At 41.6% G+C, this 22,785-nt stretch overlaps 1 protein-coding gene across 1 annotated transcript; it reads right to left on the reverse strand.

Moving 5' to 3' along the window:
* Positions 1-1,004: 1,004 nt before the first annotated feature.
* On the reverse strand, positions 1,005-19,778 carry hsd11b2 (hydroxysteroid (11-beta) dehydrogenase 2). Its single transcript, XM_084926905.1, has 5 exons — positions 19,241-19,778; positions 10,314-10,526; positions 7,219-7,404; positions 6,224-6,361; positions 1,005-3,753 (listed from the first exon to the last, which is right to left on the reverse strand). The coding sequence occupies exons 1-5, from the start codon at positions 19,518-19,520 to the stop codon at positions 3,350-3,352; spliced, it is 1,221 nt and encodes a 406-aa protein (XP_084783031.1). The 5' UTR covers positions 19,521-19,778; the 3' UTR covers positions 1,005-3,349.
* Positions 19,779-22,785: the final 3,007 nt, after the last annotated feature.

Genomic DNA, 22,785 nt, shown 5'->3' on the forward strand with positions numbered 1-22,785 from the left:
CTTTTTAGGAATGTATCAGACTGTTGATTTGAACACTCCTACATTTTTTTGCTATCTCTCTGATAGCTTTATTTCGGTTTGTCAGCCTAATGATGGCCTCCTACACGTGCATCACTGATATGAAGTTCAACTTGAAATAAACTCTAGATATTTATCTCCTTAATTTGTCATGAAATAATGAGTGAACAGACCTCACCTGGCCATGTCAGCCAGTTGTCCAATTAATTTTGAGGCTTTAAAATGAGAGACAACAGTTCATGCAATACTTTTGTCAAACTCTTGAGTTGAAGCTAAAAGTCTGCACTTCGGTCAGGTCTACTGTGGTAGTGTACAGAGTGAAAACCACAACAAGTCACTCTAAGTTGCACTTTTTATATACAGTGGTCCCTCGTTTATCGCGGGTGTTACGTTCTAAAAATAACCCGCGATAGGTGAAGTAGGGAACTTTATTTTTTACAATTATTATAGATGTTTTAAGGCTGTAAAAACCCTCTCTACACACTTTATACACTTTTCTTAGACAGGCATCGACATGTTTAAACACTCTCAAAGATCAAACCTTCGTAGAAAAACCCTGTTTTCAGGTCCAGAACATGGGAATAGATCAGCTGCAAGAGAATTCAACATTAATGAATCAATGGTATGGAAGTAGAGGAAGCAAGAAGAATGAGTTAAGTTTGAATTATCTGACGGTTTTGTTTCGCTTAATGTGCCTTATAATCCTTTGACGTCGAAACCGTTGTGTTTGTTGTCTTCTGCTAGCAAAGATTTATGTAAATTTGACAAGCTGAACGCATTCTGTACTGTACAGGAGACACGGCACGAGATTGATTGAAAATGGTCTACAGCCAATCAGGACGCAGAACACAATGCGCTGTAAAAAAAACCCCAAACCAAAAAAACATACAAAATTGCACCGTCGTGATACAGGGAGGGACCACTGTGTGCTGTTCTAGAGGGGATATCTTCATATTTCTACACAAATTTACAAATCGCCGCAAAGGTAGAAGTCTGAAAAGCCAACTTTATTTCTATTACAGAATCAACCAAGTGAACATTTTACATCATGTTTTTTTTTTGTTTTCTTAAAAATTTTTTATAAAAAGAAACAAAGTCACAATTTGAATGGTGATAAAAGAAAAGATGCCATAAATAGTTTGATTCAAAAGGGGCTGAGAAACAAAACAAACACACAAATAGACAGAACAAAAAACACAAAATAAAAAAACATGGGGATGTTTTTGGAGGTGAGTCTGATGAGAGACAGGCTGTTTCCAACCACAGAAACACAACACCCTGAACATGTGCACAAAAGTTTGTTTTTTAACTATGTAGTGTCCGCATGACTCATAGCAACACCCCAGCATATAATACCATGTCTGCTCTGTACATGTGTTGTATAAAGGTTTGAGGTTTGAATTGTTGCATTTACAACAGCAGAAAAAAACTGCTACATGATTTATTGATCCATGTTTATACATTTAATCAAAGAGACAATGACGACACAGGGTGAAGAAACAAAGATCCTGAAGATGAAGTCAGCGTTTAGTGAGAGAAACCAGCAGGCTGTCCTGCGAGAAAACGGCATGTTTCTTTCTAGTTTCCATGAGAATAACAGAAACGTGTCTGTGGCTCACTGTCAAGAACCAAAATGTAGCTGGATCATCTGGATTTCAGAGGCCAAAAAGATCAAAATTAAGTTTAAGCTGAACTATCTACATTCATCACCAGAGTTAGTTGTGCTTTTATTTCGAAGGCGAAATGCAAACAGGAAGTCTGATAACCACGTTTGGCGTTGATGAGCAAACTTCTCAAGCCAAAATCAGATAATAAAGTCACTTTGTTTTGGTTTTGCATATAAAATAAAACCAAAATATGTCAAACTGAAAGTGTGCTTTTGTTTTGAAATTATTTTGCCTCAATTTGCTTCCTGCAGAAAATACCCGGACCCCAGAGATCACAAGTGTAAGTAAAGTCTTTAAATACCTGAAGAAGAATATTTTTCTCTCTGTCGCAGGTGGATGGACGCAGCACTGCAGCAGCTCATTTCACTGTTTGTTCCCTTTTTACTCCTTTTTTCTTTTGTTTTTTCACAGAAGGCCAAAGATTTTAGCAAAAATTAGACCAAAGTTTCATTCAGTATTTCTACACACTGTTATTTAATGCAAAAATCCCAAATGATTCCTGACTGTGCCATGACTAACGATTCATGTATGTAATGAATTTACTGTGACGCAGTTCTTTGTGCCTCACTAAAAAGTGTTTATGACTTAGAGGCGATGAAACATCAGGAACCATAAATGAGGGCCTGCAAATAATCAAATCTGCTTCTAATAAGGGCCTCTGACTTGTTGTCAGTTGACTCTGTTGAGCAAAGACACAGTATTCAGCAGGTGTGTTCTCATTCTACCATTTTCTGTACTGAATATAAATGTGGAGCTGGCCGGACGTGATTTGAGTTACAGATCTGAGGTTTCCCTTAGATTTTTAACTTTGACTTTGTAACTTGCTGCTTTAAGATGCTCACAGGTGCCTTGACTCAGCTGTGATGTTGCTCTGGCCCGGACACAAATGTCAGATTTGGCTCTTTTTTTTGTGCGTTAATTTTGGCTGAACATCAGGTTCAGGTAGCAGCATCAGTCGAATCAGTGTGGGGCCAGACCTGACATCCGGAGATGGACCAGACCAGTGTTTGATTTGTTAAACTCCAGAGCGATAATCAGTAAAAGCTCCTTTAGACAGCAAGAAAACTGTTGTTGCTGGGGTTTTGAGAATTTATAATAATCTGCAGTCTTTGAATCAGGCATATAATTTGATTCAAAATGGGACGAGTCGTGCTGAGTCAGTAGATTTTATGTCATCTAGCTCAGTCTCAATCTAAGAATCACACTGACTGTTGATGGGTTGATAAAAAATTTACTTTTTATTATGATTATGAAGCTAAATAATTTAATATGATGTAGGTGATAAAAATTTATATCTTTCTGCAAACGATATTTTTGTATGGCTGTGCTGGTGTTGGTTTAATGAGCTGCTGTAGTGTTTGCTTCCACCTGCAAAGCAGCTTTCTATGTGATAAAGGCACATGACATCAGTGTGATCCTTCCGGTGTTTATACAGTACAGCTGACAGAGGTGAAGGTGTCCCGTGATCGGCCTGTGGTTGCATCTGCCAAACCCCACCCCCTGACCTCCCCATGCAGGCCAGACATTGCAGAGACAAACAGAAACCATTTTGGTGCATCTCAATGTTCCCTTCAACATTTTAAAAAACATAAAACGACAGCTCTATGAGTGTGTTACAGAAGTGGTCCTCTATCTGCAGGATAATACCATCTGTGTTGACTGTCTCACATCTGCTGTAGCTTCTCCTCATTGTTGTTGTTATGAAGGCTGAGGTTCAGATCAAAGGCTGACTGCTTCCTCAGAGCGCGCGGGATCACATTCTTCTTCAAAAACCTTTTCTTCAGAAAGTTGTTGCTCATGCTGTAAGGAAAGTAGCTGTGGAGGAAGTACATGAGGCTCAAGCCAGAGCCTGCAAAGTAACGCGGCTGAGGCTGCGGAGCCAGCAGCGCCTGCACGATGGTGTCAACAACAGGCTGGAGGTTGGTGGTGGTGTGTTTGGCAAAGGTCTGGAACAGATCCTTGGTCTCGGTCACGTACTCCTCACCGTAGTCCTCAAGCAACGCCGGGGACAGATTCTGCAGCAGATGCTTGTGCTGTTTCTCCCAGTAGGCGGAGTTACTGGACTGAGCTGCAGACAGAAGAGGGCAGTGTTACCATAGCAACATCAATGACACCAAACCCCAATATTGCTTGCTTTTTAACTTCGACATTTAAAGTGGAAATCCATTTTAGGCCTTCGGTGTGTAGTTTTTTAGGTTTAGAATCAGCATCTCTGCGTCACATGCAGGTTTAATTTCAACAAAAGGGACGGCTGTAGCTGCCTGCACAGAATCAGCAGCTTTTGACACTTCACTCCTCTGCCTCAGTGTGAGCCTTGACTCAGCTGCGGCCTGGCTGTTTAACTGTTGAACATGGTGTCAGCAGGTCTTGGAAAGTTCAAGTTTAAGAGTGGGATAAGAAGCTTAAATGCAAACCTGTTTCTTCAGGATTAAAGAGTAAACAGATGGAAAGTGAGCCAGCTCGGTGTTTACATCCCTGTCATCACCACAGCCGGCGTGACGGGAACTCCTCCCTGTGGTTCTTTTGCTGTCCTACGTTTTCCTGTTTGAAGCTGCTGTTTGCTTTTGTTGTTTTTGTGAGGACCCAGGAGGACTAGAATAGTTTTGGTCACACTGCAGTGGTAAACATTACACCCTGTTTTTATTACAGCTGAGTGCAAGTGGACTTTTAAAAGCTTTTTTCACTGTTTAAAGATTTTCTTTTACCTTCAGACCAATAAGAAACACATTTCACTCTAATGTGTGATAATAAAGTGTACAAAAGTAATTTAGAGTTTAGTGTTAAAGCTGATCCCATCACTGCCTGGCAAACACTGGTAAGCTATTAACTAGGGGTTTTCCTGGAGGAGACTAACTTTCTTTTACTGCATTCTTCACTGGTTTGTAAAGGCCTTTGAGACAGCTAATCACACTGTTTTTCAAATCATATAAATAATGAAAAAATAATCAGCATTTGTGTGGTTTAGATCAATATTAACAGTCCTACTAGCAGCATTTAAGTATTTAATTTTTATTTTCCAAAATGCACTTTCTATGCTGATGATTATGCACAAGTTGCAACTTGCTTTTTGCTACTGCCAAACAATTTATTTAAGATTTGTCAATTTCCTATAGAAGCATAGGAAGAACATGAGATATTTCATGCTTTTTAAATGTTTATGAAAAAATGATAAATAGCTTTGGCATAACATTGAATTAGATCCCTTTACAAAGTCATTAAGACTGCTAAAGATTAGAAAGCGTAATTTAATTGCATGGAGCAATGCGTCTATTGGTTGATGCTCAGGTGTTTATTTTCTCCCAGTTTCTGCAATTATGCATCTCAGGTTACAACAGACTCTGAGTCAGAAGAGAATAATGCACTGATAGTATAATATACTCTGTTGCACAGTCAGAACTTTTAATACTTCAGGGACTTTTTATTGTCAGTACTTTAATGCGTTACTGCTAATTTTCCTAAAGTAAATTATGCAAGTACTTACTCCATCACTGGCCCGTGGTTGTGAGTTAGATATTGTCTTTACATTTCCACATAATCAGGTTGTTGAGTTGTTATTTTGATCTGTCTCCTGAGCACAGCAACTGCAGGACAAAGTGAATTACTGAGGCATGCTCCCTCCCTCCCTCTAATCATATCCATCCCCGAAGAGTTTCGAAATCACAAGTCACCACTGAGTGTGTGTGTGTGTGAAAACAGATGGTCCATCACACATGTGTTTCTCATCACGAGCGTACTTTCCTCAGCAGGAGGGCTGTCATTGTGCTTGACATGAGGCCAAACCACAGTGTACAACTCCTGCAGGATGAGGAGTGCAGTTTATTCCTGATGGATCCGAATTAATAAAGATCTTAAGCTTATTTCTACATCTCACCTCAGCGCTTAGCGAGCGGTTCGTCACAACTTGTCACCTTCTCTGGAAGGTTTGGCAGCCAAACAAATGTTTTCATATTCCACTCATCACTTTTACTTTTTGAACCAGAATGTGGAACAGTTTTAAAAATATTTTACTTTAGTTTTTTACAGATTTCTTGGTCTGTCAATATTACAGAAAATTATTTGATAAGAATATGAAGTGATGTGAATAGTACGAGTTGGTTTTGAAAACAGTGAATACATCTAATTCTCTGGTTGGTACCATTAAATGAAGCTATTAAAAATACTACAGTTTAACTTAAAAAAGTGTCAAATAAAGTTTCTTTTAGTTTCCCGTGTCTAGTTTTATAATGCAGTAACAACAGATTTATTTCGTTTGATTAAAGCTTCTAACTGGAAAATGAAAATATTAAATATTGGATGACCTTTGATTGAGCCTTGTGGAACTCCTACATCTTATCACATTTCATATAAAAATAACAATTTGTTTCCGTTGACTATTGTGCCTTAGTAGGTCCGAATACCAGCATGACATAAATCATTCATGCAGGTTTTTAATTGACTGAATGCAGCCAATGACCCAACTACTCTGTTTGACCTCAAATCTCTGCTCATTCCTCTGTAAACTGTGGTGAGTTGAGGTGTCCAGGGTTTGGTACTGGTACCTGTCCTGTATGAGGATGGCAGGATGGTGGACACTTGGACTCCCCAGGGCTCCAGCTCGTGTCTCAGAGTCTCAGTGATGAGGTTCAGAGCTGCTTTAGATGCTCCATATGCTGCCAGGCAGGGAAATGGCTGGTCACCTAAAAGCACGGGTAAAGCGTCAGCATGACCTCTTTCATGTAGTAAGATAAAGGCTAGATACTCTACAAAAGAATTGGTCATTTTCTTCTTTGTTTGTTCTGCTGCTGTGCAGCTGCCTTCACCCACAGAACCAGACCAAATGAGCCCTAAAGTGCTTTCTTTCCTTCCTGTTTTTTAAATCTTCACTTGAACTAACTTACGCAGGTTAATTTTTCAGAGTATTCATCCACTGGTGCGCAACGCGTGCACTTACTCAGGTACTAAGTTCAGAAAACCCTCCAGCCTATCTCACAACAGTGCTCATAAGACATAATAAACAAACCATCAAAGTAACCTGTGATTCAAGTTACAGATCTACCAGATGAAAAAATGGATATCCTGGTTATTCATTTCTGTGTTAGATGTAACAATGTGAGTCTAAGAAAGAGGATGATATTTATCTTCTGCAGATGTGTTTAGTGTTTTTAGGGCCCAGAGCATGAACTGTTCCCTTTCCACCTCACCACATACAGAGAAAATGTTAAACTCTGTCTTACAGTCTAACCCACAGCAGATGTCAGTGGAAGCTGCTGAGCTCATTAACTGCACCTGGGGATGAACCTTTCTGATTGATTTGGTTGCACTGTGGTGTTTTGGCATGATGACAGAGTCGAGTTGGACAAATGGCCGGCAGCAGCGCTGTTTGTTTGCTTTGGCTGTTTGAAGGCAACAGCCAGTTTAAGTGTGGCTCACTCACTTTGGAGCACTCACTTAAGATTTATCACAGCATCTTTGTATGTGTACGTGTGTGTGTGTGTGTGTGTGTGTGTGTGTGTGTGTGTGTGTGTGTGTGTGTGTGAACATCTCAGACACACACCAGCGGGACTGGAGATGGTCACAATGCGTCCCTTGGTCTGTCGCAGCAGTGGCAAGAAGGCCTTGGTGATGCTCAGCGTGCCGAAGAAATTGACCTCCATGCACCCACGGTAGTTGGACATCAGCGACAGCTCGACTTCTCCGAAGTTCACGCACACGCCGGCGTTATTCACCAAAGCCCACAGACCTGCAAAGACAAACCAACGCACGGCAGAGGTTAGGAAATGTGGTGTGTTGACACAGACACATGAAAGCACTAATGGTAAAACAGATGGCTTGTTTGCCAGAGGACAACAAAAAGGCAAATTTAATAGTTACTGACATGATAGGATACATTTAATTAATTACAGCGTTTCGGATTTGATTGTGAAAAATCTTTTTTAGTAGATGCTGACCTTTGGTATTCAAATGAATAAAGAGTTTGACTTTAGTATTATTTATTACTACTTAAGTGAAACTTAAGGTACTTGCACTCCAAGTATTTGATGCTATTTTGTATTTTACACATATATTTGCGCACAAATACTGTGAAATAATGTGAACCATTCTAATTGTTTTAGTTTTAATTATTGAGATGACTGACAGAACTTTAAAATTTAAATCTATCTTCTGTACCTTACTTTTGAAGAATTTGGGTATATTTGAATAAATAAGTCATTACTTTTCTCATGATGGACTATGTTTCCTCTGTGGTGAGAGTCTGAGTACTTTTGATTGATCTCTTGGATTCACAGCGAACATGTGGAGGCCTGGTGTGTTTTCTCAGAACTTTTATGTAACATTTGTTCCGCAGACCCTCAGACTGCCAACACATTCAGCTGTAGTACACCAACAACTCTCACTCTGCTTGTGTAAATAAGCCTCACTCGTCCTCATCTGAGGCGGCTGTTCCAGAATCACAGTGTTTGTTTCGGGGGCCGCTGTGGGAACTTTATTTAGGTCTGAGCTGATGAATGATAAGCAGGAAAACAACAGGCCAAACTTTGACTCTGGGTCAGCGGTAAAAAGGTCAAACATAAAGTTTCCAAACAAGAAGGCAGCAGTTCATGTTCTGTGAACTGGAACTGGAGGTGACCTTCTGATAAACTAAAATTGTAAAACCGAAGCTGCTTGAAATAAGCTGCAGTAAAGAATTTTATTGTGAAAGGGAACCTTAATGTGTCTTTGTGGTTATTAATGAACACTTATTACCACTCTAAGAGTCCTTATGTAATGCAGACATCCCACAGAGCCCTCTCTTGGAGTGATCTTTGGGTTCCCTCCCTGGTCAAGGACTATCTTGCTCAATTACTAGTTTTGTCTGATAGCCAGATCTATGAAGAGGTACTCCAGCTTTCTTTTCTTTGGCTTCTGGGAACACTTGAAGCTTTAAATAGAGTGTTTTATCCTCACCATAATCTCTGCTTATCAATGTTTTATTGCATAATCAGGTGTGTAGCCTTCTAAACTTTGTCCAATGAGCTTCAAGACATCTTAATGGCAATTCAAGCAAACAGAATGCAGCAGACGGGCGTTTGGTGCCAGAACAAAGAATTTGTTTCTAAATGAGACATTTAATAGATTTGCAGGATTTTCTAAAAGTATGTTTTTATTTTCTCGTAGCTGGGAAATTTTATGGAAAAACTACAACTCGATTGATCTTCAATTAAAATAAAGCAAGAGGGGATTCTTTCTGAATCTTTTTCTGAATCCGCTCTGAGAAATCTCCAAGCAAACCACACAACAGTTTCATGATTTATGTCTCGCAGGGAGGCGAATCCTTACAGTGTGACTGTGGCCAAATCCATGTCCCAACAACACGAGTAAAAAAGTGCACACTCATGCAAGGACATAAACCACACGCACAGTTCCAGCGTGTGTTTAAGTGACCTTTCCTTCCAGATATTTTATTACATCCACACACGCACACACACACACTGTGTGTATCCTTAAATGACTGGGACATGAAGCCAGCGGTCTAAGATGTCTAATTACAAAGCCAGTGGGTGCTGCAGGGCTGAGCCAATCACAGACTGAATCAACACTCTGATATCTGTGTGTGAAATATGAGACACCTGCACTACACCTCTCGAACAGTCCTCCACTCGCAAAGCAGTCCGAGCCATTTGCAGTGGTTTTGCTGCCTGAGCGCCTCCTCTGCCACTGTGATTTCCTAGAAGGCTGTTGGACAAACTCCACCACACATTCCTGTGCATCGCTGCATGCTCTGAACCAGCACGCTGTGCAGAATCAGCCGACCATTTAAAGGAACAGTCCAGCATTTACATCTCATAAATCTCTCTCCCTTCGAACCTTGATCTTGTGAAGTTCACCAGAAGCTCAGCAGGTGATTAAACTTTATCACACCTGCATGCCACCTCATGTCAAGTCACAGGTTAACTGACAGGCCACCTCGCTGCGGTAAACCCCACATACACCTGTTCCCTGCAGATTGCTGTTGTTTTTCTGAACTCCTTCCTGTCCCACTTTTGTTTAACCCTTAACTGCCCCGGTGACTTCATTCATAATCACTCAGCTCCCTGCAGTCAAGATGTCACAAATTTAGTGTTGCTAATGTTGATGGAGCCGCTTTGAAGTTTAGTTCTTTGTATCTTTTTAATACCCAAGACTTTTGATGATAACAGGTCAACAGGTGAAGATGTACTTGAAGCTGCTGACGATTTCGTCAGAACATTTCAAACGAAATCCAGAAAGACATTCAGAGATTATTTTTTATGCTCTATCGACATCTGGACTCCAGAGATTTGTTCTTTTTATGGGATTCAAAAGTTTTTTTTCAGCTTTTAAGTTCAATAAATAATTTGTCCTTTTTCAAACATACTTTGAACCATATAAAATATATTAAAAGTAAAACTTGGCATCATTCCTGTTTTCTTTGGATCTACTCCTAAAACAGAGTACAGTTTGGAGAAGACTACACGAGCCATTTCAGATGTCAAACTCGTGCTGAGATTTAAATGTTACATCTCAAACCGCAGTCACAAGAACACGCGATCATCCTAACTTGTGACTCTGTAGGTCCATTAAATCCATTAAGCCTAATCCTAGCTGGTTTGTCTGGTATGAACAGACTCAGAAAAAGCAGTTCGTCTTTACCTTTGAGCCCCAGTTTGGCTTTGGTGTCCAGCAAGGCCTGTTGCACTTGTTGTGGCTGGGTGATGTCCACCTGGAGGAGGGTGAGGCGGTGTGAGCAGGTCCTCTGCAGCTCCTTGGCTCCGTCTCCATTCAGATCCAACACTGTGGCGAACACGTCAAAGCCCAGGGAGTCCAGATGTTTAGCCGTTGCATTCCCAAAGCCAGAGTCGCAGCCTGCAGGGACAAAGCGAGCATTTTTTTCAGGTTCATGTCTCTTTACTGTTAACATCAAGCTGCAGAGCCAACGAAAAAGAAAATGAGATGCACTTGTCTTTGCCTCTGAAGAAAAAAAAAAAAGCAAACACTGGTTTTGGTTTATGTGACTTTGACTCCTAAAAGTTGCTTTATATAAATCATATATACCTATGTTATAAATACATGATACTTTCAGCAAAATATCACACAATGTTCTAGCACAATATCTAATCTGGGACTCTAGTCACGCAGCTCATGGCCCCCGAACCAGAACCTTCATCCAGCAACTGTTAACTGTTCTTGTTGGAAACACAAAACATTACAAAACAGGCAAAAAGATCACTCAGACGCTTACAGAGAAACACACATGTGAGACACCACCGCCAGTTTAGGGATATGTTTTCATATCTTTTGTCTGACAGTCTGTTCCTGGCTCCAGGCTCCACCTGTACTACCTGCAGCATTATGACGTTTTCCTGGTTCTGCTCAGATCCTGGTTCAGGTCCTGAAAAGTCCCTAAACCTGCACAAAAGAGCTTTTGTTGGCTTAACCACAGGCAAGTGTCTGGGTGTGAACCTGGTTTCTGGTGTCACAGCATTGCACCCTGCACTTCCTCCATCCAGTCCTTCAGGTGAAAATAATATGGACATGTTTTACAGCACAACTGGAAAGTTTTAATCATTACACAATAATCTTACTGTTATCTGGGCTAAGATTAGGCATTAACACATGCATGGTGTGAAAGGAGTTTTCAGCCTTGGCAGAGGCATGCGGTCTCAGACGCTCTTGGAACTGTTTCACTGCATTTTTAAACTAAATAATTAGTCAATAATAATTAACAGATTCCTGAATTCCTTCATTCCCTGATCAGTGGAACGAGCTGTTATTTTTCCTCAAACTTTATGAGGAACCAACCACAGAGCCGTTGTGTTCACACACCCACATATGTTCCTCCAGCAGGACTGCAGTGTCCCTCAGAAACAGCCACCGTGGGGATCTGTCACGTACCCCGCAGCTCGCCCAGTTTCCCAGAAGTCCTGGTCCTACAACCTGATCCACAGCGGTACTCGCTGTTCTGTTTGTTCTTTTGTGCAGCGGGTGTCTGAAAGAGCTCTGCTGGCGAGAGTGTCGAGGCGTTGGCAAGTTGTTTCTATCCGTGTCCTTGGAGGATTTCCAGAGTCACGTCCTGAGAAAAAAGCCGCTGAGTGAGAGTGAAATAAATACCTCAGCTCTGCTCCACGCTGCAGAAACACCTGATTCATAGCTGCAAACGCTTTCTGCTGAGTTCCACTTGCTGTTCAACTGCCAGGATATTTTGAGCTGTGCTTTGTAATTGTGAGCAGCTTGACATCTGATAACAGAGGGAAATGAGGGGAGGGGGAGCCGGTTTCATGCTGTGATGTCTTTTAGCTCTCAGACTCAAACAAAATTAACATAAGGCCAGGAGACCAGCTCTTGAGTCTTGAGTCAAAGGGCCACCACACACAGCCGAGGGTCTCAAAAGGAACTATACTGTGTGCAGATTTAAAGTAACTGATTGTTTTCTTCATCTTTGTTGTTTTTTGGTGAAATTCTGAATTTATCCAAATTTTTTGCCCCCTAAAGAGCATTTTCATCTCAGAGAGCAGAGAAGAAAAGCACGCCTGTTAATGCGCTGATCTATCCTCGGTATACCAAGTGTGTGACTGCAGACGCGGAAGCCTGACTAATGAAAAATTCACCACGTCATCACAGTGCTGAAAAAGCTGAGCCCAGCTTAACACTTTCTGTGTTAGCCACGTCAAAGAACAAACAAGTTTGTCTGATCCTGATCCCCTTCCCCTTACATAACACAATTAATTTGATATGTCCGCTCAAATCGTCGTATGATCCTATTCATCTTCAGGTTCCCCGGGAGCTGCAGATTCTTGGTTGATGGCTAAAGGACAGCGACAGGAGAAACCACATTTACAGAAACAGTAAGTCCTGTTGTTTGTTGCACCATGCTGTGGTGGAAAACGTATTTGAGATGGTTTGTTTGGTTTGCTTTGTCATGATTCGTACGTCAAGGTAGTGACACCGTTTGAGATATGATCAGGGCAAAAACGAATACGTAGGAATAAAAAATGTTTGTGTTTGTGGTCAGAGGTTTTGAGGTGAATATGTGACTGCGGTATTGCAGAAAAGAGGATCCAGGTCTAAAGGGGAGCAGCGCTGCAATTTATGGCTGAGGCTCTGAGAGGCTCCTGAGGTTAAGAAAACAAAGTGTGCAGAGACAGAGAAGAACAAATATGAATAAGGTCAAAAAGACACTTTGTAGAGACCTAAATAACTGCATTCATCAGCTCCATCCGCACATGCAGAAACTGCCACAGACAGGAGAGCTAACTCACATAAAACCACTAAAATTTTAATTTGTTGATATTAAACTTGCACAGTGTGTGACAAATGTTCTTCCCAAGAAAAAGACAAAAATACCACGAATCAGTCATGAGGTCTGAGGTCTAAGTGATCATCAGTGAAGACCCCAACACCAGCTCGCAATCCTAAACTTAACCCTGTGGTTTGGAGAGAAGTAATAATATGTCTTTGTAAAAAGAAACAAAAAAACCCCAAAAACCCTCCAACTGTTTTCCCCTTTTAATCAAGGGGAAAAGGGAAAGAAAAACGTTTTTCCTTGATTACCAAGGCAATTTTTCCTGTACTGGGGAATCTCCTTTGGTTAATATAACACCCTGCAGACAGAAAACGTTATAGGATACAAAGACTGCCATCAATCAGACGAGGTTAAAAAATGACCCCAAAAAGTTGCAGATGTGGGATGAAAAAGTCAGGATTGTGATGTTACAGCGCTGTTAGTGAAAAAGGGTGACAGCCCACGTTTGTGCTGAACTACGAAATGTGAGCCATCGCTTAGTGTTTAGAGCTTCATGAAAAAGTTTAAAGAGGTGTGAAAGAAATGTGTCTGAGGATTTCTATTTCTCCCTTTTGCTGGACTTGGAAGGTCATGGGGGTCTATAAATCAGCTGTGAGATACACCTGGAAGTGATCAGAACTGTCGTAGTATCACATTCACACCTAATATCTGTGTTCAGAGAACTTCATCGTTAACACAGGGAATAACCCAGGAATGTAACCATGAGAGTTCAAGAAACTCACAGGAGCTTCTAGGACGAGTAAACGAGAAGTATGATTGGTGTCTCTGCAGAGGTTGTAGAGATGTTTAAGGGTATTTTATGAAGTTCTATGGACCATTTGGGAGAATGCAGTGGTTTCCAATCTTCTTTTAGACTTTTTGGACTAAAAGGTCTAAAGCATACTTCTGTTATGATTCACAGAGAGGTTTTAAGGATCCAAGATGAAATTCTAGAGACCCTTCATAATGTGCCAAAGTCAAGATGGGGTTGCATGTTTACAAATGAAAATATTCCATGTCATCTTATCAAGATTCAGCTTGAGAAATTTAATTTGTCTGGAAACTGCACTACAGTTTAAATCTATGATTTAGCTTGTTGGGTTTGAAGACATTTTGGTTGGATCACAGGTTTCTGCTGACCAAGCTGACAATGAGACTCCACGTTTCACTTACTGTTCCTGTTGATGTGAACTCAGTGAACACGGTTTTTTCACTCCTTGCCTTCTGTGGTGTTTTTATGAACAAAATGCTTTCGGTGCAAACATTGAGCAATGTTTTCTAATATCCTGCTATTATTTGCCTGACTGCGTGAAAGAAAAGTTTTCTGTGCGTGAACTCAATGTGAGGACATGATGAAGGTTGCCATTGCTTCATCAATGCTATTGTCCAACTGTAAGCAGAGGTCAAGACTGCAAAGCTTGCAGAATCAAACCTTTGAATAAAACCTCAGTTTCTAGACTGTTAATAAGCAGAGGCGTATTACACAAGACTTCATCCCAGATGCAGCTGCAAACAGTTTTTAAAACTTTTAAAACTCTTGACTACGACATGAGGTGAACTCTAAGGCACTCATTTAGTCTGCGTTTATGAAAAGGTGAACTCTGATGAACTTTCTGTTGAACCGAGTGACTGAGATGAGGGAGGAGAAACAAGGGGTGGAAGCATAAGAAAGTGCACGAGTCAAATGGGAAAGGAAAGTGAAAAAAATTCCAAAAAAGGGAAACAGCACTATGAAACAAGGAAGTAAAATGTAGAAATGGAAAACAATGAAGGAAAATGGAGCACAATTGAGTAAATACAGAGAATGAGAGAGAAAAACATGAATAAAATGATGAAAGAAGACGGGCATACAAGAGCAAAGATCGAAAGAGTAGAAGAAAGAAAATCTGATTACTCACAGTTAAGGGATTATAGATGTAATGTAGGTTTTGCTACAGAAATATTTTGATTGTTAGTTACTGAACGCAGCTGTTTCAACGTGGAGAAAGTGGTTTGATGAAATGTGTAGTTTAGACATTCAGCTGATTTAAATGGCTAAATTAGCTCCTCAACATGTCCTGAAGTTCTCTAGAGGCCTGGTAACGAACTAATCATGTGATTCAGGTGTGTTGACCCAACGTGAGATCTAAAACCTGCAGGACACCGGCCCTCGAGGCCTGGAATTGCCCACCCCTGGTCTAGGCCATCTCCTGCAGGAGACTACTGCAGGCGTTTTAGGGCTTGAAAATTTGGGCTCATGTTCTCCTGCAGGATGAAACGCCTACGTTCTGATGGTGATGTAGAAAACCTTAGATTCTCATCAACTTACTATCTTAAGGTGTCCGTCATCAGCAGTTCTGACCATGTCTCCCTTCCCTCCCTCTGAAAGAGTCTAAAGGCTCTGAGAGGTTTCCTTAACATGTTGGCAGGACATCAACCTGCAGCGCTGCCCAGTCACCGAGCCCTGTGACTTCAGCCCTCATCCTTTGAAGAATGTGGCTCTGTTTAGAACAAATCAACTTGCTTTGTAAGAGGTTTACTGCAGCCTTTTGTTCCACCCTCTGCTCTTATTTCCAGAATGACCAAACGTTGACCCTAACAGTTTTCGGCAGAGCCATTTAAGAACGATCTGTTGGTTGAGATCTGGGATCTGGACCAGCTTTAAATCTCCTCTTAGATATTTCCCCTTCTACTGGGTTGAAGCCAATGTTCAAAGGGCCACGAGAGTGAGAGAGCTTTCAGGCTGTAATCAGATCTCAAATAAAGCTCCGCACCGTACCTACGTGAAGTACTTGATAGTAGGATAACGTGGTTGGTGTGCAAAGATGTGAGGCTGTATCTTGTAAAGGCCATGTGTGCTGTGGTGATCTTCATGCACACTCGTGTGTGTCTTAGGGATTTATGTCTTGCCATGTCAACAAACCATCTCCTGAAGCCCTACAGCTCAGGTGTCAGTCCGCTTAGTCTGCAGGATATGTTTGTTCTGGTTTGGGATTACTTTGAATCTGTGCCATGGCGGATGTGTACAATCAGACGAGTACAGACGTGAGAATCTGACTTTTTAGCTGTTAGAGGAACGCATGTAATATTTTATTCATTGATCTATTAAATCCACAGACCAACTAATTGGTTTAAGAGTTTTGGCTGTTTCGCTGCTATTAGAGGTAGTCTTTTGGTGAGTAGTCAGAGTAAGACGCTATTGTTTTAATTCATCTCATTGCCCCTGCTATTGCTGTTTAATACCCCATCATCCTTTCACCCTAAAGGTGTTGTCTCATTTGAGTTTGTTCATGCAGACTTCTGCTCCTCCAGTATCCTACCATCATTTGTGCCTGTAGGGTAAGTAATACTGGAGACAAACGTTGTGCCAATTCATCCAGACATTTCACTCTTAACGAGAGAAGTGGACTGACTGACACTGAGACCAGTTTATGGCTAACATCTGTTTTTCTAAAGGTCTGCTGCTTGATGGATGCTGTGTGATGTGTTATACTCACTGGTGCCGGTGCAGTTTAATGCGTGAACGTGAACGGCTTTATTTGTTTAACCTAGATTTTTTTCCTCCCGTTCAAACGAGCACTCCTTCCTGTGTGGGAGGTGAGTGGCAGAGATCTGGACCACACCTTTGTTCAAAGTGTAAAGGTGTTTGCAAACAAACTGACATCCCCACAAAGCAAGAAAATATAACAGGAAATATGGGCCAATCCTGTGCAGCTGAATGACATTTCACTTTGTTTGGAATGATAATAATTAACATCGTGTCTTTTATTTGTTTGAAAAATACACAGAAAACCTCCCAAGACGCATTTTACCTGTGTGTATTTATGTAATTGCTCCAGTATTCGGGTTTTTGATCGTGCGCAACTTACAGGAAATATCCATCCATCCATCCATCCATTCGCTTCCGCTTGTCCTTTTCAGGGTCGCGGGGGGTGCTGGAGCCTATCCCAGCTGTCATAGGGCGAGAGGCGGGGTACACCCTGGACAGGTCGCCAGTCTGTCGCAGGGCCAACACACAGGGACAGACAACCATTCGCACTCACATTCACACCTAGTGGCAATTTGAATTTTCCAATTAACCTATCCCCACAAGCTGCATGTCTTTGGACAGTGGGAGGAAGCCGGAGTACCCGGAAGGAACCCACACAAACACGGGGAGAACATGCAAACTCCACACAGAAAGACCCCGGCCTGATGGTGGAATTGAACTCAAGACCTTCTTGCTGTGCAGCAACAGTGCTAACCACCGTGACACCGTGCTGCCTTACAGGAAATATGTGCGTTGGTAATAGTCTGTTTTTTATATGTCAAAAAATCTCAGAAACTGTGTGTGTCATGGGAAATTATCATCACAGTAGCTGTTTGTAAAAAGTGACCGTAGCCACTGTGAAGTCTGGTTTTGAAGCTTAAGTGTTTGCAGCCAAAAGTGACTGCCAGAGGCTGGAGTGTCAGGTTATTATGTAAGCCAGTGGATAACTGCATTAAAATTCTCCATAGGCTCCAACACAGTCAGTCAAATATTAAGAAAGCTCAGCAGGCACTTAGAAGAGACATCGCCGGAACCACACCTTTAACTTTATGCCTTGATAGAATCTGATCAAGTGAGTTATAAAAAATAAACACACCCTATAATTATTTAGCAAGAAATTAGATGGATGGCACTGACTGCTATCGAGACTTACTATTGACACTGTTATGAAATTGCAAATGTGACCTCTTGTTTTTTCTCCACACACACTTTTTATCTGCTCGGATGTGATTGGTCGATAGAACTTGGGCTCCAAATTAAGAAATTTCACGCCTATTTTCTGAGCTTAACTTCTCCAAATGTGAAGCTAGGAGAACTAAACAAGTAATAAATTAAGAAAACAACAGGTAATGACTAATGAATAACAATGAACACCCTCTCCGTAGATCAAGGCAGATTTCATTATATTTTTTAATGTGATCTGTGTTTGACATTTACAGGGAAGCAACAGGTAATTTAACACAACGGCTGAGCGTCTTTCTGTCTCCACAGTAACGGCTGTTTCCTACCTTTCAGGGTTACCTGAGGAGCAGTTTGGGAAAGTTTCCACTATATGTGTGCTTCTACGGAGATTACAGGAGAGTACAGTTACACAAAAGCAAAGCGTGGTGTGATTAAAGTGACGCAGTAATCTGTAGATCTGATTATCTCGTTAACTACGACACAAAGAGGCCTGGGCCAGCTGGATGTCAGGCAACAAAAATGTGATTAAGGCTGCATGGAGACGGAGGTCAGCCCACACACACACACACACACACACACACACACACACACACACACACACACAAATCCATGAATATAAGTCTTCTATTAGACTCACTCCACAGTGCTCAGATAACAGAGAGCGCAGCAAAAACAGTCACCTGTGATCAGCAAACACACCGGTGACGTTTCCCTTATACGCTGACTTTTATTGTGAAGGGAAATCCCATTTGACCACCACACTCCCCCACCCCCTCCCTGCAGGCGCCCATTGTGCATAAAGTTTATTCCCTGTCACACACACAAACAGAGAGCCAACACACACTGTTTTCCTTTGGGATCAGACCACCTCCTTGATCCGAGCGGTGATTCGAATGGTTTTTAAAGAGGGCTCAGTACACCGGGACCTCACCACGTCTGTGATCATTTACAGTCACACTAAAGATTACAAAACTTCTCCTTTTCACCTCTGAAAGCCTGCTCGCCTCTACCCTTCCCCTCAGAGGCTCTGTTGAAAACAGTATAATATTAAGTTTTAAGGCTGCATTTAATATTTTTCTGCTCTGCTTTTGCATGCTTGCATAAAATTCTAACTGCAAATTACAGGATCAGGGATCTTTATAAGTTTTGGAATTCCTGCCCGCTTGAGGTTTAATTTAGACAAAGAACACCGATGTACTGTAATTTCAGGACAGATTTTTCTCAGGGTAAAATAAGCATATCTTAAATTACATGCTCCTGCTGATAGATACGTTGATAAACTCAAAACAAGTTTGAGCAAAATCTGATGATGCACTTTTCAGAAATTTACAAAGTTTGCCTGTTTTCAAGCAAAGATTGTTGGTTTTCATGCTTTTGGAGCAACCAGTTTCCCATCTTCCCGACACCCAGGATCCTAAATCTGACAGAAACCCTTATCATCGAGGAGAAATTAGGAGGATTTCACCTAAAGTGCACATCTGACAACAACTAAAAAGACTGCATACACACGCTGTTGTGAAAATAAGACCCAACCCAGAATAAATACACAAACGTCTGATTTCTAGTGTCGATAAAACACCCGAATGAGTGGGCAGTGCCTCCTCTTACCTGTGATGATTACGGCTTTGCCGTGGGCAGGCAGCATGGCTCGTGGCTGGCTGGTCTTGGTTGCATAGTAGATGCAGAAGGTGATGCCAAATAGCACCGGGAGCAGCATGGCCGGTAGGCAGAACGCCCACAGCCTCTCCACCAGCACGGTGGCCCCCAGCCAGGCCACCACGGTGGAGGTGGTGTTCAGGTGGGGCGCCAAGATCTTCTTCATGGCTCCACCGATGAACACAGTCACAATGGCCAGGTAAATCCAGAAGGGGAGAGTGTAGTCTTCCATCACTGAAGGAGAGTATGAGTGGCTTTTTCACCTGTTCTACCTGTCTGCCTAATTCTTACCTGTCTGTCCTTCTTTCCTGCAGCTGCAAGTTTGAAGTTTAAAGAAACAAGAGCGTGCTGTCCCCTCTGTCAGATAGTAACTCAGTCTGGGTGTGTGTCTATTTGTTGCTCTCCCTCTCTGCTGTACACACTCCCTCTCACACTCTGTGTATGTTCTGACGAGCAGCCGGTACAGAGCTCTTCGGCTGCTTCTCTCACTCACTGTATATATAGAGATCTGCAGGGGAAGGAGGAGGGACTAAAGGCTGTAGCCCTGCATCTAATCTGCAGCCCACACACGCGCGCACACACACACACACACACACACACACACACACATTGAGAGAGCAAGTTTGGCTCAAGAACAATCATGAGTGTGAATTACCTGATCATTTATCAAAGTTTTTATGCAATAAAAAAATAAAAACATAAGCACAAACCTGACACACACACACACGGCGCGGGAAACGTCATATCTTATATGACTTCTCTGTTTCTACTGATAATGTTTTTATGAGTTTCACAGGTCAGAATGTGACCTTGACTTGTGCAGCAGCTGATCTGAAAGCAGGAAAGCTGCCAGAAGTGGAAATACAAGGTTTTCACTCAGCGGACAGACTGAGTCCTTTGTTCGACTGACAGCTCGCATTAAAATCTCATTCACTGTTTAAAAAAAAGACAAACAAATAAAATCCCAATTCCAGAGCTCTGAACGCCCGGTGTTCAGGAAAAACCAGTAAGCAGACCTTATGTTGGGCTCAGTGGTTTAAGAATGAACTTTTGTGCTTGAACTTTATGTTGAAATTTGCATGAGATCATTACAGCGCCACATGGAGCTCATCAGAAGACTGAGACAGATTACCGATTAGTGTATTGATGAATCGAATTTAGTGACGTCAATAACGACTGCACTGCACTCTTAAAGGTCAACACAAAAGCTCCAGTTGGAGTTATTTTGTCACACTGCTGCACATCATGCAAAAACCACATTTTCTTTTTTAAAAATCGAAACCTTCAAACAAGCACCAGCACCCCCCTGCACCTCTCTTGTCTCCTTTAAGTTCTTTGCATCGCTGTATTTGTATTTGCACTGTAATGATGCCTATATACCTTTGAGTAATGGATGCAGGATATTCCTTTTTATGGGCCGACGTTTGCTCATCGAACAGTTAACACGACCTGCTCCAGTTGCTCCAGCTGAGATTGACCAGACAAAGGAGACTTGGAACTGTTGGGCTTTTTTCTGACTGAAACTTGGCTCAGAAACAACTTTCTCGACTCATTTCAATTTGGTGCTTGACACTCCCAGCCAGGGACAAAGAGAGGAGCTGGGCTGTTCTCTGATTAACAGCTGTTGAGCAACAGCCAAATGCCGACCCCTTAAGTCTTGCGCCGTTGCATTTGTTTGACGTTTGGCTCTTAATGATGAACTGAAAGACAATAAAGTGTATTTTCTCCTTTGTCTAACTCCAGCCTTTAACCTATATCATTTGCCCTACAGCCGAAGAAGTGGTTGAAAAAATGCAGAAGCACTCAGAACCGCTGATCTGAGGATGGCTCAGAGTGACGACGGCACTTTGACAGCAGGAGAAGCCAGAAAATCCCATCGCACACTCGGAGAACAAGTCCACACACAGCTGGGATGAGCTTTGACTGCAGGGGCGAGAGGCTTGAACATTAAAAGAAGTGACAAGCTGGATTTGATGACGTGTTTTCAGGGTTTACTCTAAAGTCTAAATTCTCACAGTTTAAATCTGGCCAGTGAGGCCAAATTACTTATAGAATAAGAACTGGAAAGTACAAGTTGCAATTTTTGCTGTTTAGCTAACATCACTAAAGAGTGCATGCTGAAGCTTTTCTTTTATTTCCTTCTGTTTTGGCTCCAAAGAGCCAAATTCTACATAATTTACTATTTCGGCTCACACTAACTTTGTTCTCATTTCCATCAAGCTTCCCTTTTTATGCTGTCATTGATTTCATTTGTATATTGCATTGGGTAACACTAATTTCCAGACAACTGTGCTCATGATTTCTGAAAAAGAAGTGATACATTTCCAAGAAAGTACTATTTAATAGGTAAAAGTTGAAAGGGAAAGGAAAAGTGTTTGTCAGCGAGGAACCGTATCAAGAGTTTCTGTTCTTCTTTTTAGGATACTCTGATGGACGCTGACATGAATTCATCCATTATTTCTACAACTTTAAATTACACAATCAGTGTCAGGGCTGCAGCCAAGGGACCTCATTCAAGGACTGAACATGCACACACAAGAATAAATGTGTTGCTGAAAGACATCAAATAATTTGATTTGTTATTTGTACGAGACGGGGCTGGTCTCGGAGCTCTAGGTTTGTTTTTGTTTTTTCTTTTAATCTGATCAAATCGGTTTAGGTCTTCTCTGAACCCACGTGTGTTCACATCTAACATGCTGAGTAGCCACTTTTTAAATTCTTGTGTAACATTTCTACAATCAGACTTGTTTTGTTTTGGTTATTTATCACAATATTAGCTAGAATTCAGGAAGACACATTTGATATGAGAACAGGATGATGGGAAATTTGGTTATTTGTTTTCCATGCCTTTAGAAGTTTGATTTTTTATCAGGTTTTATTGTGCTGATTTGTTTTATCTGGACTTGCTGTAAATCACTTTGTGATCTTTATAAATAAAGCTTATTATTGTATTCTTCCAGAACCTGTTGGACCTGTAAACGTTTTAAAGACAGCACGATGGCATGCGTCATCTCAGGTGAGCTTTCAGAAACTGCTGCTTCCAAGAATTTATGGAAAAGTCAACAATAAATTTACTTTCTCCACAAACAGCAGGTGCTGCTGGCCTTAGGTGGTCTTTCATGTTTCTCACCATAAACGTGCTGCAGAGAACAGACCTGCCTCTGCACATCATGTTTACGAGAAACCTTCTGATAACATCCAGGCTGTTCCTAAAGAGTTTCAGTTTTTAGTGCAGTCGCCTGACAGCTAGAAGCCCCTCGGTCAGCATTTCCATCTCTGTGTGAAGTTCGTATTCCTCCCTGAGCCTGTGATGTCAGAGTGAGCGTGTCTGACTTTGCGTTGGCCCCATGGTGGACAGGTGCACCCCACATCTCATCCTATTACAGCTGGATTAGCTTTCAGCCCCCCTGCAACTCTAAGTTAGGATCGTTAGCTTTTCCACTTCATGCAGGACTGTATTGGATTCTATCCTTTGTCCTCCCGTCCCACCTATTGAG

The sequence above is a fragment of the Perissodus microlepis genome, chromosome 1, assembly GCF_051167445.1.
Source record: "Perissodus microlepis isolate ML-2025 ecotype Zambia chromosome 1, ASM5116744v1, whole genome shotgun sequence".
NCBI lineage: Eukaryota > Metazoa > Chordata > Actinopteri > Cichliformes > Cichlidae > Perissodus > Perissodus microlepis.